General features: G+C 37.1%; 1 protein-coding gene across 2 annotated transcripts in view; it reads right to left on the bottom strand.

The window, feature by feature from the left end:
* Positions 1-23,372, bottom strand: part of gmds (GDP-mannose 4,6-dehydratase) — a 74,260-nt gene that overhangs the window by 49,628 nt on the left and 1,260 nt on the right. Inside the window, exons 2-5 of one of the 2 annotated variants that reach the window (XM_065256987.2) lie at positions 17,721-17,765; positions 17,086-17,173; positions 16,971-16,991; positions 14,523-14,632 (exon numbers count right to left, since the gene is read on the bottom strand). In XM_065256987.2, the coding sequence (XP_065113059.1) occupies positions 14,523-14,632; positions 16,971-16,991; positions 17,086-17,173; positions 17,721-17,765 (264 nt within the window). The remainder of the gene's footprint in view (positions 1-14,522; positions 14,633-16,970; positions 16,992-17,085; positions 17,174-17,720; positions 17,766-23,372) is intronic. The other variant, XM_065256988.2, reaches the window with a different exon arrangement.

Below are 23,372 nucleotides of genomic sequence, written 5' to 3'. Positions count from 1 at the left end.
TTGCATTTGTAGGCTAAGAAAAGACACAGAAATTAAAGAGATTTCGTTGTTTATGTAAGCGCGGCCGCATTTTGCGCGCGTTATCCGAAGTCTGTGGCTGACTCGAACGAACGTATGTTGCGAAAGCACTTTTTTACAGCAACTTGGAACCGTCAAGGGCCAGGATTTATGTTTGACATGGGGAAAGTCCCCAGGCCCCAGGGCGACTCGTGCACAAGCATCATTTCTCTTTCTGCTCTACCTTGCTTTCTCTCTTAACAGAGACCCCTGCACGCCGACCACCTCCCCCCTTTGTCGATACTACTCCTCCGCTCTTCTTGGCTTCGGCACGCCTGAATTCTTCAGCTAATTAAATCTACGCTTAAATTGACACCAACTTCGCTCGCTCTTCCCCACCAGACACGCTCACCTCATCGTTCACTCCTTCCCTCAAACATAAACACACATGTAAACATGGCAACAGGCTGGATCATTATGGGCTGCGGTTGGGGTTGCCCCAGGCGCAAGTTGTCTGTGGCAATCGCAGAACGCATAGGGAGGGGCGAGATCAAGAATCCGTGACTTCGTGCGTAATGAGGGAATCGTTTAGCCTGTTACAGATGTGCTTAAACTGTCTCCGTTCTTGTGAAAAACAAAGCTGTACATTCACCACAAATAGAAACATGCAATCAAATAGAAACAGATCTGTAGATATCACTGTCAGTATTTAGCTAGCATTTCACTGCAGCTCACACATACACACGGTTAGGGATGCAGCGATTAACCGGTTTCACTATTAACCGCGCTTTAAAATGTCACGGTTAAGTAACCGTAAAGCCTTCGCTACACCGCGTGTTTTTGTTTCACGCACGCACAAACCAGATCCACGAACCACCAAGAGGCGCATGCGTCATGATGCATTGTATGACAAAGCTCCGCGTTCAAAAGAATATGTGCGCGTGACGCGTCTCTTGGTTGTTCGTGCATCTGGATTGTGCATTGTATGACAAAGCTCCGCGTTCAAAAGAATATGTGCGCGTGATGCGTCTCTTGGTTGTTCGTGCATCTGGTTTGTGTGTGCGTGTGCGTGGATGTGTGCGCGCGCACCTGCATCTGTACATGAAAGAGCCACACTCCAATCGATCTACTCTGTACAGCATTAAAAACCTCCTGCTCGCGGATCAAACCCGGGCGGGGCTCCCGGTGGTCTGACTGCATTTCATTACGTTGAATTATTTTAACGCGTTAATGATTAATTAATGAATAGCATTAGTTAACACGTTAATCTTGCCACCCCTAATATTTATATTTGACTTTTGTGTAATATTAAGCTTCACCTGTCAAAATGACTTGCAGTACCTGGTTCAGGATGACCCTGTGTAATTATTCATTTTGAGAGGCTCTTATCATTTTTACTTCATATATTTTACTTCAATACTTCAAACAAACCAAAATAATATAACTTTATTCAGTCCAAATGTAAAGTTACATTTATTCAAAAGATCATTAAAATGAATAGCCTACAGGTTTCAAAGGCACCTATACGGTTTAAGTCAAAGCCAGCCAAGTTATTATTATTATCATTTGTCCAAGAATTGTAGAGAAAATACACAAACTGAAAATACAGAAAAATTTAGCAATTGTTCAAAAATTTATTCATGTGATTTTATACATTAATGTTGTAAAATAAATGAATCCTTAATAACCGTAATAACCGTACAACCGTGATTATTTATCAGACTATAACCGTACCATCAAAATCTATAATCGCTGCATCCCTACACACGGTAAACACTTACAGGCACCTTAAATCTGTTGACTGGACGTCAGCATAATTTAATATAATTTAAATAAAACCAACTCAAAATGATCAAGTAGAATTTTTTGGGTGAACTATATAGTGAGGTCAAAAGTACCAAGTACAGTTTTATGGTCGAGCCACGCATTTTACTTAAATCATGCAATTTATTTCACTAGAGACGGGCACACTCAGGTTCTATTCGGTTCCTGGAGGTTAAACATTGTGTTGACAGCCACCAACGACTACCACATGCGAGTGATCTTTGACTGCACCCCCCCCCCCTCGACACATGCACACCGTATGCGTGTCTTCTCAGTTGACAGGTGCTGTCATTTAAGAGCTTGAAAGAATGAGCTGAGGTATTGTGTGCACTTGTCTTTGCGTCAAGAAGCCTACACACATACTAAATTGTGTCGAAACACTGACAACACATAAACTGACGTGCCAAGATTTACGTGGCTGAGCATCTACCTCACCGACTTATTAAAGTGCATATCACTACATGCTTAGAATACAAGAGAAAACCCACCACGTTGTGAAGTATGCCTGATAATTTTGAGAGTACATGATGATGTAAATGCTATAAACGGATGCATTTATATACTTTGGCATTATACGCAAACAACCCAGCTCATCAGTCTTAAAGGGATAGTTCACTTTAAAATGAAAATTCTGTCATCATTTACTCATCCTCAAGTTGTTGTAAACCTGTATGAATTTCTTTTTTCTGATGAACACAAAAGAAGATATTTTGAGAAATGATGGTAAACACACAGCAGATAGTAACCATAGACTTCCATAGTAGGAATAAAAAAATATGAAAAAATTTAATGGTTACCGTCAACTGTGTGCTTACCATCATTTATCAAAATATTTTCTTAGTCATTTATCACAAAACTTCCAAAATATTTTTTTCCTACTATGGAAGTCAATGGTCACTTACTGCTGTGTGTTTACCATCATTTCTCAAAATATCTTCTTTTCTGTTCATCAGAAAAAAGAAACAAAACATGAGGATGAGTAAATGATGACAGAATTTTGCATTTTAAAGTGAACTATTCCTTTAACACCTACATCAAGATAATGCTGTTACACAGCGCTCAATGTTTAAGGATGCTCCGATGACCCGGGACGTTCAGCTTTAGGAACTGCTCTATAGTGCGGAGCAATAAATAAGAACGTTTGGTTTTGTGTTTTATCTTATTGCATTTGCAAAATCTGCTGAATTAAACAGGTCACCTAGCTATATGTGTGAGGTTTTGTCAAATATACAAAAATGGCAGTAGTGACAGCATTATTAATTGTTTAATTGAATTGTTTGAGGTATTTTTGTGCAGAAAATCATCCTGACTGGGTCCCAGTGACAACTTTTGTACTTTTTTCTGACAGGGTAGAACTCACGCAGACAAACGCCACCAACATTGACTACTTGACAGCGTAATGATTTTTACAGCTAATTCAGCTGAAGCTTCGGCGACAGATGAGAACAATTGAGATTTTTCCACGAATCGATATGTAACCATAGGTTGGAAATAAAAATACTGAATCTGAATACCATCTCTCTGTTTAATGTAATAGCTGGTGACTTATGTTTTTTTAATTTAAGCGCTTCGCATTCAAAGGTCATTAATCATTTTTTAGAGTTTACTTTGGAATCGTACGCCACAATGCTAATGAAATCTTAGCTGAATCTTTCCTGATCCTGGGTCTTTCAGTCATTTCAGCCAACATCTCTGTTAATGCTATGATACAAAATACCATCCTGCATTCTACTCTCTTCACCTTAATTTCGGTTTAATCTTTGCAAATGTCATTATCTGATTTAATTGCCATAATAATGACAATAATAAAAGTTCACGCAAGGATATATGCAAATTAATTCTCTTAACAAAAGATAACTCCCGTAGGGCAGGGCATGAGACAGGAATGTGTCAGTTTATTCCTGTACAAAGGGAAGAATTGTTCAGAGCAACACATGCTTATATTCTGTAAACGGCTATTTTACAGCATTCAATCAAGAATGCGTGCTTGCATAAGTGACTTTACCACTGACATATTTTTTATTCACTCTGTGATGTATTAATCAAATTCCTGCTCTATTTTTAAACAAACCTGACAGGTCGAATGACACCTTAACTAGCTTTCCTTTATTAAACTGTTGTTTTTTCACCCACTTATTGTTTTATTCTTGCACTTGTTGCCTTACCCTACATGAAACACTAATGGCTTGCGTGAGGATATCGAAGTAGCAGCTACTTTTGTTCCCTGACAAGCTACATGGTTCAATGCTGCAATTGCTTAATGCACCTTAAATGGCCATTTGCCAGGGATGATACATTTGTTGAGTATTTTCTCAACTAAATAACAGCTATAGCACATTTTTGTCATTGAAAATGCATGAGAAGTGTCATACTACGGTAGTCTGTTGCATGCTAAAACTAGCCAACATCACAGTATTTTTTTTAAGTAAAGTAAAACCATACATAGTTCTTTTCAACCCAGGGTCCAGGTAAAAAAGGACAAACCCAGACGTTTGGTAAATTAAATTAAATTAAGTTAAATTAACACAGAAAATGTTTATATTCGACCCAACAATGAGTTAATTCAACCCAGAATTTTTAGTTGAAAAACCCAACTGGTTGTGGCTGTCTCTTTTTGACCCAACGCTAGGTCAAAAGTAAACCAGCATTTTTTTTTTGTGTATATTCTTGACGTGACATAAAAAAAAAAAAAGGTTGCATGAATTTATGTCTACTGGAGCCAAGTCTATGTAGGATAAACAAAGCCTCTTTCAAGCAGTAATTTCGGTAAATTACCATGAATTAACTAGAATTAATTTACTGCCGGGTGGCTAGATCAATGGTGTATTTATAAAACAATGGTGGGTTATGCTTTTATTTTGTTGTTTTTACTTCTGTGGCAAACACTGACATTCGTGCAGTTGCTTATTATCCAAACAAAATTGCGTTAGGTCAGTGATTTTCCACCTGTGGGCCGCGGCCCACCAGTGGTCCCCAGAATGCCATTTGGTGGACCGCGTTTGCAGCCTACTGATTTTTATAAATCATATATTTGCATCAGATTTTTTTATTAATTAACATGAATTAAAAACGCTCATTTAAGATGCATGATCTAAAAGCCCATTTATGTTCGAATATCGCAACAGCAATCACGTCACGACAGATGACGTGTGTTCATTCAGATGCAGTAATACTATGTGAAGGGGGGGGGGGGGGTCACAAACATGTGATCAAAATCAGGGTTATTCCATCAAATATTCCCTTTGAACTATGATTCTGTTGTTAAAATGAATTTGAACGAATGTTTTTTTTTTGCAAGCCTATTCAAAATCTGAATCTTTTTAAGTATTTTGACCATTTCTTTTCTATTTCCATTTTCAGTAAATAAATGCAAATAAAAACATTATGGGAGAAATGTTTTTTTTTTTTTGATAGTTTATAAAATAAATAAAAAAATTTAACTTAAACATATACCTATAAATAGTACATTTAGATAATTAGATTTTAGTATTTTACTTTTAAAGATTTAACTTCTCAATCTCAATACCCTTTAATAGCCTAATAAAGATAGTCTAAAGTCCAAGACTAAAAGTCCACCTTTACATATTCCACTTTAAATGTTTTTTTTCTGCTCAAAATGACACCTATGTGGTTTGGTTTTTCCATAGGAAACAATGACACTCCTTGTTCATCTAGAGGGGTACCAACAGGTGTACCTTTAGCGACTTTAGTGATGCAAAAGGCATGTCACAATGCATTGTTTTTATGTTATTCTCCGTTGATCTTATCATGTTTAGAAAGGCTGTCCTCTGAATATTTTGAACAGTCATTGGTGGGCCGTAAATTGCAAAAGGTTGAGAATCCCTGCATTAGGTGACTTCAAACAGAACTGTGGAAGAGTCGCAACTTGTGTCTTGAACAGCAATACGGTTTACACATTAGGCTTCGCAGAGGGTTTGTTAAGGACGTGGGCAATTCAACAAATAGATGGTAAGCTTTAAGCTGTTTCAAACAACTTTGGTGAGGAGATGTGGATGTAAACTTCAGGTGTGCTCAACTTTAAGCAGCATGCACGTGGAAACGTCTGTAAATAGTGCGTCATCTGTATCAAAACGTTTTGATTGGCCCGAAGCTGTCACATTCTGAAGTCATCCGTTCTAAATGCTTGTAATCCTTATTCTCCATCCACACATAATTACTGGTAAATCTCTTACTGGTAAATTGGCAGCACTGATTTACCAGAAAGGTTCTGTTCACACATGATCTGTTAACTGCAATTAACCAGTAAAGACTGTATGTGTGAAAGGGAGTCATGTTTAGAGTTGTTTAAAACACATCTGTATCACAGTATCAAACATATTAATCTCTCAAAATTAAAACAGCACACTAGTCTCCAGGTGCTGTCATTCAGATCAATCAAGCCATGTTTTTGATGTGATGTAATGTGGTTTGAATAAAGACCCATTTGTTGGTGTTGACACCAGCCATTGCAGGTGACAGGGCTGGAATGATTTATACAAGCAATTAACTGTGTGTCTGTGTAAAGTGAGAGCAGTTCAGTTCTCTAGACGGCCAATTAGGAAACAAGGAAACTTCAGCTCAATTTTACACAGTCTCCTACAGTCCAACCACTGCCTTATTAAATGATACTTCATTCGTCATTTGGGGAAAAGATACTTTAGGTACATTTCGACAAACTACCAAGTCGGTGACTTCTGCATTCTATACAATGCTTGCCGGGTTTTGTGTACTTTGTTAAATACTTACATAGACAAAGCATCTACAAATGTTGTACTTACATGCATACACATACTCTACAAACACGCAGAGGAGTGAACACAAAACATAATTACACACTCTCTAGTCCAATACCTTCATATTATCTAGCTATGTGCTAATCCAAACACAAACACAATAAGCTTACGCCAATCAAACACTCTGAGCAAACAGCACATCTGAGCTGAGTAAATAAACTTTTTCCTGCACTAATACTGTATCTGGACAAACGCACAGAACAGTCACAAACACACTTTTGAGATTGACTCAAACAGATTAATTTCTCACTGATCAACAGAAAGAAAAACTACACTACTGACATCATTTTGTGCCGAGTATAATAATGAAATTTAAAAACCTTTAAGCTGAAGATTAGAGTCACAAAACATAACTGCACAAGAAAGTGCTTGGAATGGTTGCTCAAACAGCAAGCCACTGAGATTGCTTGAGCGAATGTTGTTGTGTCAAGATGCTCAAACCGAGCAACAAGTCAGTTTTAACCAATAAACTGCTTGCTTAGAGTCGTCTCTGAATATTCATGAATAGAGGACTACATAGATGCTTATATCTTTGTTTTTCAAAAATAAATAGATAAAATGAACTTCTCTCTTATTAATAAACATATTTTGCAATCATTTTTTAATAATGTTCATCCTGTAAACATGCGTGTTAACATATGTAACCCTGAGTGTGAAAACCCATCTCAATTTATTTTTGTGATTTGGGGCTCTATTTTAACGATCTGAAACGCAAGTGCGAAGCGCAACACGCAAGTGAGTTTGTGGGCGGATCTTGGGCGCTGTTGCTATTTTCCCGGCGGGAGAAATAACTCTTGCGCCGGGCGCAAATCAATAAGGGGTTGGTCTGAAGTAGGTTCATTATTCATAGGTGTGGTTTGGGCGTAACGTCAAATAAACCAATTAGAACGCTATCCAACATTCCCTTTAAACGCAAGGGCGCAAGTTCCATGGCGGGTTGCTATTATTATGACGGATTTACCAGGCGCACGCCAGGAGCGGTTCACAGCCGAGGAGACCGACGTCCTTGTACGGGGGAATCCCACGCTTGCCAGCATAAATCGGGCACGCCGTGTAACGGGAGGTGGATCTGCCTCAGGACTTGACGCCAGCAGAGGACATCGCTGCGTCCACCCTCACCGCTGAAAGGGTTTGGGGGCTTTGAAATCGGACCCAAGAAACGCAAGCAAGGTCCAACCCCAAAGTACTCTTACAAATCAAGTTCATATACATTAAGGTTTCTTATGAAAACATTTTAACTATTATTTACATAAAATAAACGTAATACAGCCACACAACAAAGTTATGAAAATATTTTAATCGTTATTTGCATGAGAATAAATAAAAACTATCACCACAATGCTCACCACTATGATTCCCCTTATCTCGTGTATTAATATTTTTAAGTGTAACAATTTATGATTTGCAAAAATAACTGTTGCATCTGTGTAGATTAGATAAGCAAAGTGTATGCGCGTTGTGCACGCTATACATTATGGTCAAGCATGCGCCCTTAAAATAGCATAATGAACCACGCGCAACGCGCCACTGACTTTAGACTAGTTTTTTTTGGTTAGTAGCGCAATTGTTTTTTGAAACTGCAAAATAGCATAAGAGATGGTTTGCGCCGCAACACGCCTCCTTTTTGCGCCGAACCGCCCAGGGAGCGCAAGTTCATTCCCTAGTTTGCTGACGTGCATCTGTGGAGGGAAAAACCCCGCTGTGCGCCGGCGCAAAATACGAATGATACATGCGTCACTGACAAAGTCAATTGCGCTGGGTGCAAGATAGGGCCCTTAATGTTTTCCTACATAATTCTTTGACAAATATCCTTGATATCTTTAATATCAACCAAGTAAGGTTATATCAAAGTTTGAAATAAAAGCAAAATCAATGACTGAAATCAAACTTTGAAGAAGTAGATTTTGAGATCGTTTTATGGTTTAATGACTAGGGCTGGGCAAAAAAAATAGATTTTTCGATTAATCATTTTTTTACGTGGTCGATTCAAAATCGATTCTCAAAAGCCACAAAAAATGTTTTTATGAAATAACTTGATCCTGTTTGATCAAGGAATGCGACTGTTCTGAAATTTTTCAGCATACATTTTTCATCTTGCATCAAAATTGTATTGTATTTAACATAATTGTATGCATTTGAAAATTAGAGATGAGTTCTGTTTTAATGTACCTAAAATAAAAGAGTTTAATATACAGGTTTGTGGCTCTAAATTTCTTTTTATTAATTACCCACTTGTAAACTTATGTTCACTGTTCTTTTTTATAAATATAGTATTTGTATTAAATCTATATTCATTGAGTCAAATCGAGAATCGAGCATAAAAATCGATCCGAGAATCGGAATCAAAAGGAGAATCGATTTGATAGCTTGTGAATCGAAATCGAATCAATCTGGAACATCTGAATCGATACCCAGCCCTATTAACGACCCTTTAACATAAGAAAATTACACACTGAAGCAATTTTTAAATAAAATGTGACCATGGACCACAAAACCAGTCATACAGTAAGTAGCATGGGTACATTTGTATTACACAATTATGAATTTTTTTTATGCCAAAAAATATTAGTATATTATGTAAAGATCATGTACAATGAAGATATTTTGTAAATTTGTTACCATAAATATATCAAAACCTTTTTGTTTTGTTTTTTGAGTGGATGCAGTTGCTATGACTTCATTAGGACACTTTAAAGGGATTTTCCTAAATATTGTGATTTTTGGCACCCTCAGATTTTTAAATAGTTGTATTTCGGCCAAATATTGTACTATTCTAGCAAACCATACATCAATGGAAAGCTTTTTATTCAGCTTTTAGATGATCTCAATTTCAAAAAATGGACCCTTACTGGTTTTGTGGTCCAGGGTTACAAATCATGATCTTCTAATGACAAGACCGTTATTACACTGTAATAGTTTTTCTTAAAAATACACCATCTGTGTGCTCTCAATCTTAGCCTTAATATGACTGTCCTTTATCCCATTTAACATATGACCTAGGTTTTATGTCTAACATGACTAATTGTGGTGAAGCTATACCAAAACGCAGCTCTGTTTGTTGTAATATGATATTAACCGCAAGGTTTAAACTTTGCACAAATATCAGCATGTAAAGCACTCTGTTCTTTTTAGTTCTAAAGCCATGGCGGCGCGCTGACGCCGAACCAACATTATAGCGTTCAAGCTTCTCGAGCAGTTCCTGTCATCACCAACCAACACCCTGAAGACAAAGTCCTGACAAGACACCCAAATTAACTTACGTTCACATGTTAATGGATGCCTTTTCTTTATTGTGTGTCTGCACACAGACTAACTGACGATGGTATATCCCACTTGAATAATTTAGTGTTTTCTTGCTATACATTTTTATATTTCATTTATGTATGATTAGCAGGTGTTGACTTGTAAGTTTTCCATTTAAATATCAAAGATGTGTTAAATAAATAATTAGACAAATATATTATTCTAACAGTAAACAATAGTTTTTACACGAATAACTTGCATAGAATGGCACACCTTTGAATGAAATACTGATAGCAGATATATATAATTAATACTTTAACTTAATTTCATTTACTTTTTAATAATTTGAACATATTTTGTCCAATATCCAATTTGAACTATTTTTAAGGAAAAAAAATAAATACTAAATTCAAAACTTTATATTTATACTATTAAATTGTGAAAATGTATGTACTTGTCTATTTATTTGCTTATTATTTTATTTTTTTAAAGTGACATTTTTATACAATATTAGAATATTGTAGAGTATTTTCTTTTACAATTATGACAAAACTGTATTTATTGTTTATTATTTAGTAATTTGGGTCTATGTTGTAACAAATTAATTTCTCCAATGAGATTAAGTACGATCATGTCCAGCCCAAACATAACATTAATATTATAAAAGCAATATAAAGCTTAAAAATACTAACAATTATAATAAAAAAAAAATTGTCGTACTATACTGTACTACATAAACAATGTCACAATTATTTCTGCATTACTGTGCAAAATTAACCCTTCATGATTTTATGTTAGTTTAACAACAGTTTATTGCAAACTTTACACTTGCCTTTCTTTTACAGTATTTGTCATATTTCAAATTATTTGTATAAATCTAATTATAACCGCTTAAAGCCATAAATGTGAAAAAGTTAATAAATAATATAAAGAATAAAGCTATAAATGTGGACAGAAATAAAAAAGCTAATCATTGTCTTAGTGAAACTCCTGTAAACAAAAACAAACTATCCCCAAAACCAGCCACATTGTACAGCGTAAATGAAAAAGCAGCACTCTGCTGACCCCTGTGTGTAGTAACTGGGAACAGCATGTGTGTGTGTGTGTGTATGTGTGTGTTTTCTCTGCCACCCATTCCTACATATCTAAGTGTGGTGAGTAAAAAATGTAAACTATCAGTTCACTACTGATTACTGATTGAAATGCCTATTCTTAATGAACTCCACTGTAGTGTGCACACACACACAGGTTAAAAAGTTATTAAAGTTATGCCTAAACTGAATTTATGGTGTAATTAAAGCTTGTTTATTTTCCCACATAGTGATCCTGATTGCGGTTGTTTCAGTATGACAGCAATTTTTAAATACAGTGTTTTGGGGGTTTGTAGAGCCAAGCAGCCAAAGCAAAGGGAACTTTTCTGTTATCCGTCATCGTAAAATTAAGCTTCCTGATTGGTCACCTATTTAAAAGGATTCTTGTCATAGCAAAAAATTAATCTTCCTCATACAGGCTTCCTGATTAAACTCATTGACACTTAAAACATTCCTCTCTTTTATCAAAATAAATTTCCACCCTAATAATTTTATTTATTTTTTCCACCATTGGAAGCCTACTGGTCAGCAGGCTTGCAGGTGCTGTGGCATCTCTTTAATATTACACTGACCCGATCGCTAAGACACATGTATCATTTAAATGTACAATCAATAACACAAAATAGAACCAACAAATATATATGTGTGAATTATTCACCAAGTTTAATGTCTCACATTACCCAAGATTTATACACTGGAAACGAATCCCTATGTTGCCCTCAGCTGCTGGTCAGTATGATCATTCTAAAAAAACTGAAGTTTTACTATTGCAACAACTGTTTTTATGTGGTTACACAAGTATTACCACAGCAAAATGATCACACTGTTGTTTATCTTTAATAAACAGTCAACCGCATTTCATTGGCAAATCCCAAAGGTTTCCTGTGACCGGGTATAACAGCGTGACGAGTAACTGAATCAAACGGGGGTTAATATTAAAGCCTAATTTGCACCCCCCTGAAGTATCACTGTCCCGTTCTGTTTTTGATCTTCTTATTCCATCATCTTCCTCCCTCTCTCACTTTAACTGGCCTTTCCCATAAATTACCCTGTGGAGCACCCACACAGAAGTTCACACAGAGCGTCTGATGGCCAACTCTGACTAACATCCCCCTGACCTCATCCCAGATGACTAGACATTAAGGGTGTGTGTAAGGAACAGAGAGTGAAAGGACTCAACAGTCTTCTGTGTTTGGTTAAGAGTTTTTTCCTTTCCGAACTATTACTGGATGGGGTCATTTGCTCACCTCACAGACACTGTGAAATAAACTGTGTGTGTATATACACGAATCTTGCTACACTTGCGAGGGCCAAATATTTAAAAATGTCCTCGCAAATATAGCAAAACTGGTTCTGACTAATCGAATAAATCATGTTCTACTTTAAATCTAATAATGTGTGCTCGTTTCTCTGAAAGCAAAGTTTAGGAGAAGGGTATAAAAACACTTGATTTTGATTTTAACCCATAGATGGGTAAATATTGGACAAAAGCATGTAAAAAAATATGGACGTAGTGTCCGTAACTTTTTTGAAGCCAATATGCCAGCTTGCAGCCGCCATCTTGGCCACGCATCACTTGCGGATAACCAAAAATGGGTAGAGAGGTGCAAAGTGGTGAGTGGTTGACCTTAGTGACAGCAGTGGCAGTTCACCCATCACTCAAGTGGCCACGCCCTTAATTCTGCAGAACTTTAAGGCTAAATATCATTTAAACGGATGAGTTACAAAATAATTCACCCCCCTCACAGTTGTCATGAAGGGAAAAATTAGCTATATAGACCAAAATCACTTTTTCTACAAGACTGTAATCATTATTTTCTACTGTAAAGTTAGGCATTTTAACATGGGGGTCTATGGGAACTGACTCCCTTTTAAAACCAGCCTCTAGCGACCCGTCGATGAATTGAAGTTTAAGTCACTTGCGTATTGGCTTCATCGAAAGGTTGCCAGAACACATGTTGGGATATAAATAAACCTATGCTGTGTTTTTTGGAAACAAAAACCCAGCAAATAGGTTTATTTATAAGCAAAGATATTGAATATAACAAGATTGAGCATTCCTATAGGAGACAATGCAACGCTTAATAGACCCTTTTAGGGGCAGGACACACCAAAGCTTTTTTAAAGGCTGAAAACGCCTGGAGGACGCCGAATGCCAGGTGTTTTTCAGCTGAACGCCAGCTTTCTTCAGCCGAGCGCTTTGGTAGCTGTGATACTTGAGCTGTGAGCGGGTTGGTTGTTGTGATACTTGTCCCGCCCCTACTCCACTGTGATTGGACGGGCGTGTGAGAACTGACATTGACGAGCATAGGTTTTTACCCAAAGTTAGGGGGCGTGCAAACCCAAGCTTTTACGCTCGCTGCCGGCGCATGTTTTCAATTGTTTCCAATGAAAGCTCAGCGTTTTTCAAATTAGCCAGCAGCTAGCAGTTTTCTTCCGCGCTGAAGGCACGGCGGTTTTCCGCGCTCAACGCTGAGTGCCGAGAGTTGAAAAATATTCAAAATTGGGTGAAAAGGTCCGCCAACAAAATGTCACTTCTCACACGGCTGTCCAATCACAGTGAAGGAAGGGCAGGGCATTACCACAGCAACCAACCAGCTCACAGATGAAATATCACAGCTACCAAAGCGCTCGGCTGAAGAAACTGGCGCTCAGCTGAAAAAACAGCTGGCAATCGGTGTCCTCCAGGCGTTTTCAGCCATGTTTAAAAGTTTTGGTGTGCACAACCCCTTAAATCTCCTTCTACTCTTGGTGTTCAGAGCTTAGTGTCGAAAAACCGCCGAGCGCCAGCTTTTAGTGCGGAAAAAAACGCTACCTGCTGGCTGACTTGAAAACCACAGAGCGTCCATTGGAAACAATTGAAAACATGCGTCGCCGGCGTAAAAGCTTTGGTGTGCACTGCAAGGCCCCTTACTCTTTGAAAAACAATGATGACGTAGCAATGTTTGCGTGCGCATTTTGTTAATGGAAGTATGGCGAGAATCAGCAGCGTGTCAAGCTATGCGAGCAGATTAAGAAGAACAAACAGAGAAACTTATTTTAAAAAATTGACTTTATCAAATGGTATCTCGGCTATTAGATCAGATTTACTATAAAGGAGTGGGTAAAAGACGTTAGGAGATGGCCAAATATATAATATAAATATAAAATATAGGGTATTAAAATATACAAATATTAGTGCAACTATAAACGCAAGAACCGGACATTTTGATGCAGGGAAACTGTTCTGATAAACTTTCTGCGTTGCTAACACATTAGAACAACTGGGGGAAAAACACTGCTTTCGTTGCCAAAATGCGCGTGCAACTATTTGATCACATGGGCTGTAAAAGGGCCTATATGTTTTTTTTTCCAGTTGCCCTTGAAAGCCCCCCACCCACATAAAAAAACGCAATTTAACCCCTGGTTATAATGTGGAGGGCCAAATGTCCTCAAAAATATAGTGAAATGTATTGTGAAAACATTTACAGTCAGTGTGAAAGTTTTCTGTCCAGTAGGAGTCAAAGGACAAACTGAATCTGAATGTCTGAAAAAGAAGAACGACAGAGATACAGAAAGAAAAAAGATGTTTTACCTTAACATGACTCTGGGCTCCCAGGTTATATATTTCAGTGGGTTTGACTTCATTTATAATCTTCACCAAGCATGTGCTGTCGGTCAAATCACCATAGTGCAACTTCATGTCTATGAGTCACAGATGAATGTGAAAATAACACACAAAGATTTATTTTACTCTTTTTTTTATTTCACAAGAAGTGGCATATATTATAGTTCTGCGGAAAAGGTTAAGAAAGAGTTTAACCCTTTAGACCTGCTGAGACAAAGTCCCTCTCCCTTACAATTCTTTCACTCTCACTCACTCACCCACTCACTCACTCACTTTCTCTCCCAAGTTTATAGCCACAGTTCTTTTGAAAAGAAAAATTCTTGTCATTGTTTATTCATCCTCATTTCATTCCAAACCATATGACTTTCTTTATTCCCTAGAATACATTTAAAGAATATTCCAGTCACTCATCTGTATAAAAAAGTGGATTAAGACAGAAATAAAATTACAATTAGAATGGTAAAAGTGTCATTAAAATGGTCTATATGACTTATATGAGGTTTATGCAAAGTCATACAATGGTGACTGTGTGAGGGAGAGACTTACTACAATATTCCTCTCCAGTGTGCTGTGACCATATTAAAGGGATAGTTCAGCCAGAAATGATATTAAACCCACAAGTTACTCACCCCCAAGCTGCCTGAGATGCATATGTCCATCATTTTTCAGACAAACACATTTTAGAAAATGTCTTAGATCTTTCAGTTAATCAAATAACAAAGGCCTTCTGAGGGTAATCCACACGGTATTGTTATAGAAATATCCATATTTCAAACTTTATAAACGAAAATAGCTAGCTTCCGGTAACGCCGCCATCTTAGTCGCGTCCGCATTCAAGTTGAGATTGTACGCAGTTTGCGGAGGCTAGTTATTTTCGTTTACAAAGTTTTAAATATGGTTATTTCTACAACACTACATTACCCTCAGAAGACCTTTGTTTATCATCGTGGAGCCGTTTGGATTTATTTTGTGAAGGATGGATGCACATTTTTTGGACTTGAAGGAGTGGACCCCGTAACTTTACATTTGATTAACTGAAAGATCAAAGACATTTTCTAAAATAACTGAAAATGTGTTTGTCTGAAAAATGATGGACATATGCATCTCAGACAGCTTGGGGGGGGGGGGTAAATCATGGGTTTAATATCATTTTTGGCCGAACTATCACTTTAATAAGTAACTTGATGATTTAGATTTGTGAAATGAATCAATTGAATCAATTCATTGGAAAGATATGATTTAAAGGGATACTCCAGCAAATAATACAAATTACTTATTAATTTAATTAAATTTGCTTACCTTCAAGCTATCCTCGATGTACATGATTACCTTTTTTCAAAAAAACACATTCAAAGTTATTTAAAAAAAATATCCTTGAGCCTCCAAGCTTTATAACGGTAGTAAACAGGGACCAGGGAACAACTTCTAACTTTGAAGCCCAAAAAAAGTGCATCCATCCTTCAAAGACGTAATCCAGGGAGTTAATAAAGGCCGTCTGAGAGTAATCAATGCAATTTTGTAAGAAAAATATGTATATTTAAAACTTTATATTAACTAGCATCCAGCGACATCCAATATGCATTCACAAGAGAGTAGCGTAGAATACAGTACACTTTTTTGGGCTTCAAAATCAGAAGTTGTTTCCTGATCCCTGTTTACTTCCATTATAAAGCTTGAAAGAGCAAGGACTTTGTCTTTTAAATAGCTTTGTCTGAAAAAGATAATCATGTACATCGAGGATGGCTGGAGGGTGAGTAAGTCATAGGGTAATTTTCACTTATTCAATATTCGCTGGTGTATCACTATAAATCAGAGTGTAGACATTTTGTGTATAGCTTTTTTATTTCAGCCTGCTATTACATACCTTGAGGCTTTGAATATACTGCAAAAGTTATATGATCCATTTGTATATTTTTCTTCTCATTTTAGAGTATGATGGCAACAGTCCTTTTTCCCTTTTATTGTAGGTAAAAAGCAGCTGGCACCGATAGATAAAACTAACCTGGATAACACTCCACAGTTTGTGCTCCACAAAAGATAGAAAGTCAAATGGGTTGGAACAATACGAGGGTGAGTAAACAATGGGAGAATTTTTATTTTTAGACAATCTGTTTCTTTCAAAGACAAACATCACCTAAGCGAGACCTGCCGATTTATCAGGGTTTAATGCTAAATGAATAGAGATCATAATCACATCAAAACTTTTATAAAATGATTGACTGACAGAACTACGATCACAACAGGCACCCATCACCAGCTCTACTGAAAAGAAGAAAGCCGTCTGTTTCTGGATTTGTGCAAGACTTGAGTTCATACTAGTAGTCATTTATACCTTCAAAAACCAGACACAGACTAAAGATTCAGACTAATCGTAAAAGAAAATACCTCAATGAAAATACTGAATAGACAACTTACAACTCTTAGAGGATCCAATTCCTATTGATATTTTACATGGGTTAGAGACCATTCATGTGTTTACAATTGTAATAAACATGATTATTAAAGTCAGATGTTTGGATGCAAAACTCACTTCCTTCTGTGTGGGTTTGAGGGTTATGATAGAGGTGCTCAATACGGCCTGTGTTAAAAGAACTGGACCTGCGCAGGATACCATGAACCTGTCCAATGGTTCCAAAGAAAACAGATTTATAAATAATTAGATACACATTAAAGGGATAGTTCACCCAAAAATGAAAATTCTGTCATAATTTTCTGACTCATGTTGTTTTTAAACTTACGAACCTAAACACTAAGGAAGATATTTTGAGAAATGTTTGTAACCAAACCAATTGTGAGGCTCATTCACTTCCATAGCAGGAAATAAGAATACTATGGAAGTGAATGGGGTTCATGAACTGTTTGGTTTTCAAACATTTCTCAAAATATCTTTGTTTGTGTTCATCAGAACAAAGAAATGTATATAAGTTTGTAACAAAATGAGAGGGAGTAAATGATGACAGAATTTTCATTTTTGGGTGAACTATCCTTTTAATAAAGTGGCAAAAATGTAAACACCCAACAATATTATTTTTGTAAAAGTATGACTACAATTTGTAGAATGATGTTTTATTGGTAAAGGGAGAGTTTCGAAAACGACTGTGTTATGTGGAATTTATTTCTGATGAGTTTATAGGATGTTTTGCAGGGTTATTTTGGATCACCCACCTCATAACCTTTAGCCAGCAGAAATTCAGCCAGGTAGGAACCATCCTGAAACCACAAAGAGGGAGAATTGTATAAAGTCTTTAAGACACAGACTAACACACACATTTACGACAAACATTTCCCAAAAAAAGTACGCAACACAATGACCATTTCTTTCTAAATTTCACATGCGAGCCAGACCACAGCAAATACACGCCTACATTATACAAATGCACACGTACGCACACACTCTTATGTTGGGACTCGACAAAGAGCCAGTTTCTTCTCACCAAAGCACAGTCCATATATAGTATGCAAAGAAAATGGGCAAAAATGGACAAATAAGTACGGACTGCCTACAGGCAACAGCACACACAGTAAGCCAGTAATACAAGCTCACTGATTTATCTCGCTTCATCTTATACAAAGACAAAAGAGCACTAAACAAGGCCGTGATGTCAGTTTAGCTGCTGAATCCACCTGACTTTCAAAAGATGATCCGACTGACACAAAATGTAACTTTCAAAATGCTGAGTCTCTCTCATTCTTATTCTCATCTTTTCTCATTCTCATTTTTTTCCTCTCATACTTCCCGACCGCACATTCTAGAACTTTGGAACATTCCGCCCCGGCCATGGCATTCCGCCCCCCACTTCCTGCTGGGGTGATATAGGCACAATCCCAGGGACCTTTGGGGAAAAAATTGAGAAAAGAGCTCAACACTGGTGTGTGAGCCTGTATATCTTATATGTGTGTGTGTGTGTGTGTAATTGTATATATATGCATGTGTACAAATATACACACACAAAGAATGTCAATGGAAATATAAATGTATCTAAGAGCATACACTATATACGTATTCTCTAGACATGGGTCACTGGCATGTACCGTTGAATTGCAAGCACATCTGTGCCCACCTGAGCCTCTCCATGTCATTCTGTGTATATGTGTGTGTGTGTTTTTCCTTTACAAATCACGGCCAACTACAGCACGGACTCATAACCTTCTGTGATAAAAAGCTTATCGTTACACTGAGACTGTTGGGAAACGTTGCCTGTTTCCCGCAGATTGTGCTCATAGACAGGAAACTTCGATGGACACGACATTCCAACCAGTCTGACCATACACACACAAACAGGTCCACACATTGTAAGCCAGCTTTTATTTCTTCATCAACTTTTCCTTAAAATGAAACTTCATGTGAAAAACATCTCAGAAATGTGGGCTAATTTGGAAAAAAACTTCAATGGCAATCATCATCAACCTCTATGTGCATTTTATAAAAATGAAACTGCACTACACACACACACACACACACACACACACACACACACAAACAAACACACACAGCTAATGGTAAACTGTGAGTGCATTTATTCAGAGAAAACCAGAATGTTAAAGGAAAGAATGAAAACTCATCAAAGAAAACAGTCTCCGTGTGTGTGTGTGTGTGTGTGTGTGTGTGTGTGTGTGTGTGTGTGTGTGTGTGTGTGTGTGTGTGGTAATTATCACGTTGTGGGGACCAATTGTCCCCACTTAGATATGGATACCAGTAAATGTGTGACCTCGTGGGGACATTTTGAGGTCCCCATGAGGAAACAAGCTTATAAATGAAACAGAATGATGTTTATTGAAAATCTAAGGTACAAGAAAGTTAGATGTGATGGTTGGGGTTAGGGTTTGGGAATAGAATACACAGTTTGTACGGTACAAAATGCATTACGTCTATGGAATGCCCCCACAAAACAGAATGTGTGTGTGTGTGTGTGTGTGTGTGTGTGTGTGTGTGTGTGTGTGTGTGTGTGTGTGTGTGTGTGTGTGTGTGTGTGTGTGTGTGTGTGTGTGTGTGTGTGTGTGTGTGTGTGTGTGTGTGTGTGTGTGTGTGTGTGTCGGTCTGTCACTCCATCTGTGTATCATCTCAGTTTGCGCACGTGTCCATTTGCTTGTGCGTGAAAACAGGTCCCTTACATTTGCCTGACAGCGCAGTTAAACAGTCTGTCTCCTCTTACAACATCCAAGCTCAAAACAAATGTCTCTGTGTTTTCTTATTATCCACAAGTGGGCGCAACAATTTCAACATAATTCAGCGTACACATCAACTGCAAGAGGATCAATTAAAAGTATTTTGACTAATCATTTCAGGAGCTATGGCAACTACTTGTCGAATAGAGGCTACTTTTTTTCAAATAAGCAATGTTGTTTTAACCCTTAAACAGGCAAGAGTGGAAAACGTTGAGCAAAAAATCATTTCATGACATTTTTTGTATCATCTGGACTTATGTAAAAGATATTCATTGGAATTTTTTAAATATTTGATATATTCTGGATTTTATGAGTTGTATCTCACAGGATACATTGCCCTATTAAGGTATAAAAAAAGGATTAAGTCATCAAAATTTATTTTTTATTTGCAGCAAAAATTATGTGATTCTGACTTCCTCTCTTGCTCTAAAACATGCCATACATATTTTTTCATCGATTTTAAAAAGTGTAAACAACAGGTTTACTAGTAACAATGCATGTAAATAACACAACTAAATGTAAGTAGGCCTAACTAAGAATGAGCAGTTTTGAATGTCTTCATTGGCTTCGTTGGTGCTTTTTCTGCTCCATCTGCCAAAAAAAATATTTTTTTTAGATAATAATAGTTTGGTAAATTATTTAAGAATTGATTAATTTTGCATACTACCTGACCTACCCCTCAATGTAAACTATATGGGTCTATATGTGTTTCAATCAGAGGCCTCTTATTGGCTGCAATTTAGAGGAATGCACGCCTGGTATGAGGAAAATTACCAAAATTTCTTGGTTCTAATACACCACTGCACTGTCACAAAAAAATTCATCTTCATCACTTTTCTCAAAATCTGAAGAATTCATTGGTATCAGCTCTATAACTCATATTCCCTATTATTCCTTATACCATAAAATTAGCTTTTGTGAAGCCGCGAAAGAAAATATCCAGTTAAAATGCTAAGATGCAGTCACCTAAATATACGAATATCAGTTTAACCTGCAAATTTGATCATTTATTACATTTTTCAACTCAAAATACAAAGATAGGCAATATTGTGGTTAATCCCTTTTTTATACCCTAATCAGGCAATGTATCTCAGGGGATACGTATATTTCAAAATGCGCTAAATAACAAAATAAACAACATATAACCAAATTTTTTTCTTTAGCACCTCAAGACAATGTTCACAATTAATATTAGCAGTATTAATATTTTTTTTAAAGAAGAAAAGTAAGATTAATATTCATTTACTTACCACAAAATCTGACTGTCCTGCAAAACCGGTGGCCATGTTGGATTTAGGTCAGGCTGACCAATTGATAAAAAAAAACTTGAAGCAAATAATGTTACCCACATATTCAAGACAGACCAAGGTTTGATAAGTGATATAAGGATTTGATTGAAAAATCTTTTTTATGCCCCAAACAAGACACTGAAGAGAGCGTATCCCGTGGTGCACATTGCCTGTTTAAGGGTTAATAGCTGCGGAAAGAACACGCACGCAAATTTAGATTTTTGTCGTTTGACAGCCCCCTGGTGTCTACAAAGGAAAATGCACCCGGACCTTTTATCATTTTTCTTATAATTTGTGCTCCAGTTAAGTTTTTAGTGTGTCCATCCTGACTTAGCAGTAGTTAAAAACTCTCCTTACCGCATCCAAGCTCAAACAAATGACTGTGTTCCCCCATAAACCACAACTGGATGTAACAATTTCAACATAACCCAGCGCACAATGGGAACATCTTCATGCGTCACTGCGCATACTGTTCCGCGTATGACATCACGGTACCGCGAGAGCATTTCAAACACTGTGCTTTTTCATCGCTCTCACGGGACTTTTCGCAGCGCCTACTGTGACAACTGCTTGTCTAATATAGCAGTTCTTCTCAATGCTGGTCCTCGAGTACCCTTTCCAGAACGTTTTAGATGTTTTCTGATTTAAAACACACGATTCAACTCATCAGCCTCCCTTCGAGAATGGTAAACATGCCTCCCTAACAAGCTGACGGGTTATCCGGTGTTTTAAATAAGGAGATATTTAAAACATTCTGGAAGGGGCTATTCGAGGACCTGGATTGGGAAACACTGATGAACATTTACAAACATGTCAGTCAAAATGTTTAAGATAAATACAGCTTTATTAATTACTGCAAAATGCATTCTACGTTTTGTTAAGAAAAATAAAACTAAGAAATGCAAGAACTAAAATGAAATCTTTTCAACTAAGGTCTTATTACACTTGACGATTTTTGACATTTGACAGCCCCCTTCTGTTCATCAAGCAAACTGCACCAGGACGATTTAAATATTTTTTTATAGAACGTGTTTGCGCCGTGTCGCTATTAAAAGTTATTTTCATTAGACATACCAATAATTTCACCTCTCGTTGAGGGAGGAAATGGTCTATGCCAGGCGTTTTTCGCAACCAATTGTCTGTTAAAGCCAGTCTATCCTGTTAAACAAATCAGTACTGAGGTGTAGTCCAGAAAGCGGGGTCAACTTGTTATCAGCGAAACCCTGAATTTCGGTTGATTAACACAAAACCTGCGTACGCAGGAGGGTATTACAGAAAGCTGGTTATGTAACATACACGGTCAGGGTAAGCAGGTTTTGGGTTAATCAAGCGGAAGTTCAGGGTTTCGCTGATGGCAAGTTAAACCCGCTTTTTGGAATACACCCCTGACCATGCCGGTTCCAAAACACCTGATAAGAGTAAGTTCAATCAACCTCCTACTGGTAACCGAGAGTTAATGCGCGCACAAGCAAAATACGTAGGGGTGGTTTCTCCTACAGAGATTATCTTAATTTCAGACTAGGCCTTAGTTTCATTAGGAAATATAACTAGTTTTAACAAACATGCCTAACTTAAAACATTACTTGTGTGAATTTTGAGGCAAAACAAAGGGCGCGTGTATTTTAAGATATGTCAGTGCAAGTTGTTATTAGTGTAGACAGCTCTTACATTTATTTTAGTCTAGGACTAGTCTAATCCCTGTCTGGGACACCACCCCTTAAAGACATTTACAATTTCAAACATAGCCATAGGTCACAAAACCAGCTTTATTATGTGCCGCACGTGCAGCTGCCACTTCCTGTTAGGCAAATCACCCACATGATCAGTGTCATTCTGAGTACAGCCTTTTATTCAATCTGTGTGTCTTCTCACAACACATGGCTTATTTACTTTGCATTTACCTCACTGACAACATATATCTGGCCTAAACAATTCCTGAAATACAAACAAGCATGTAACTATACCAAGAAGAACAAGGACGCATAATACGGATGTAAGGATAAAAAAAACCAACACAAATATCCAGAGACACATCAAAGCACACATGCAACGAGTCAGACTAATAAAAAGGCATTCTTGTTTTAATCTAATAGCTTCACCTGTCAACATTGCATCTATTGAAAATAAAGGTAACTTTTATCAAGATTCAAACTTCCTCAATTAAACATATAACGTAAAACGTTCAATTTTAGGCCACATATTATACTACCTAATAAGGGTCAATGTCCTTAGATCACTGGACTATAAGAGGTTTTATACACATTTGAAACATGCACCTTAAACACTTACATTACAACACTTACATGTGTTTGCAAGAATTACTATTTATTCCACACCCTGTAACATTGTACACTTTATTACT

Source organism: Paramisgurnus dabryanus, chromosome 12, assembly GCF_030506205.2.
Source record: "Paramisgurnus dabryanus chromosome 12, PD_genome_1.1, whole genome shotgun sequence".
Lineage (NCBI taxonomy): Eukaryota > Metazoa > Chordata > Actinopteri > Cypriniformes > Cobitidae > Paramisgurnus > Paramisgurnus dabryanus.
This window is presented reverse-complemented; position numbering and strand designations above follow the sequence as displayed.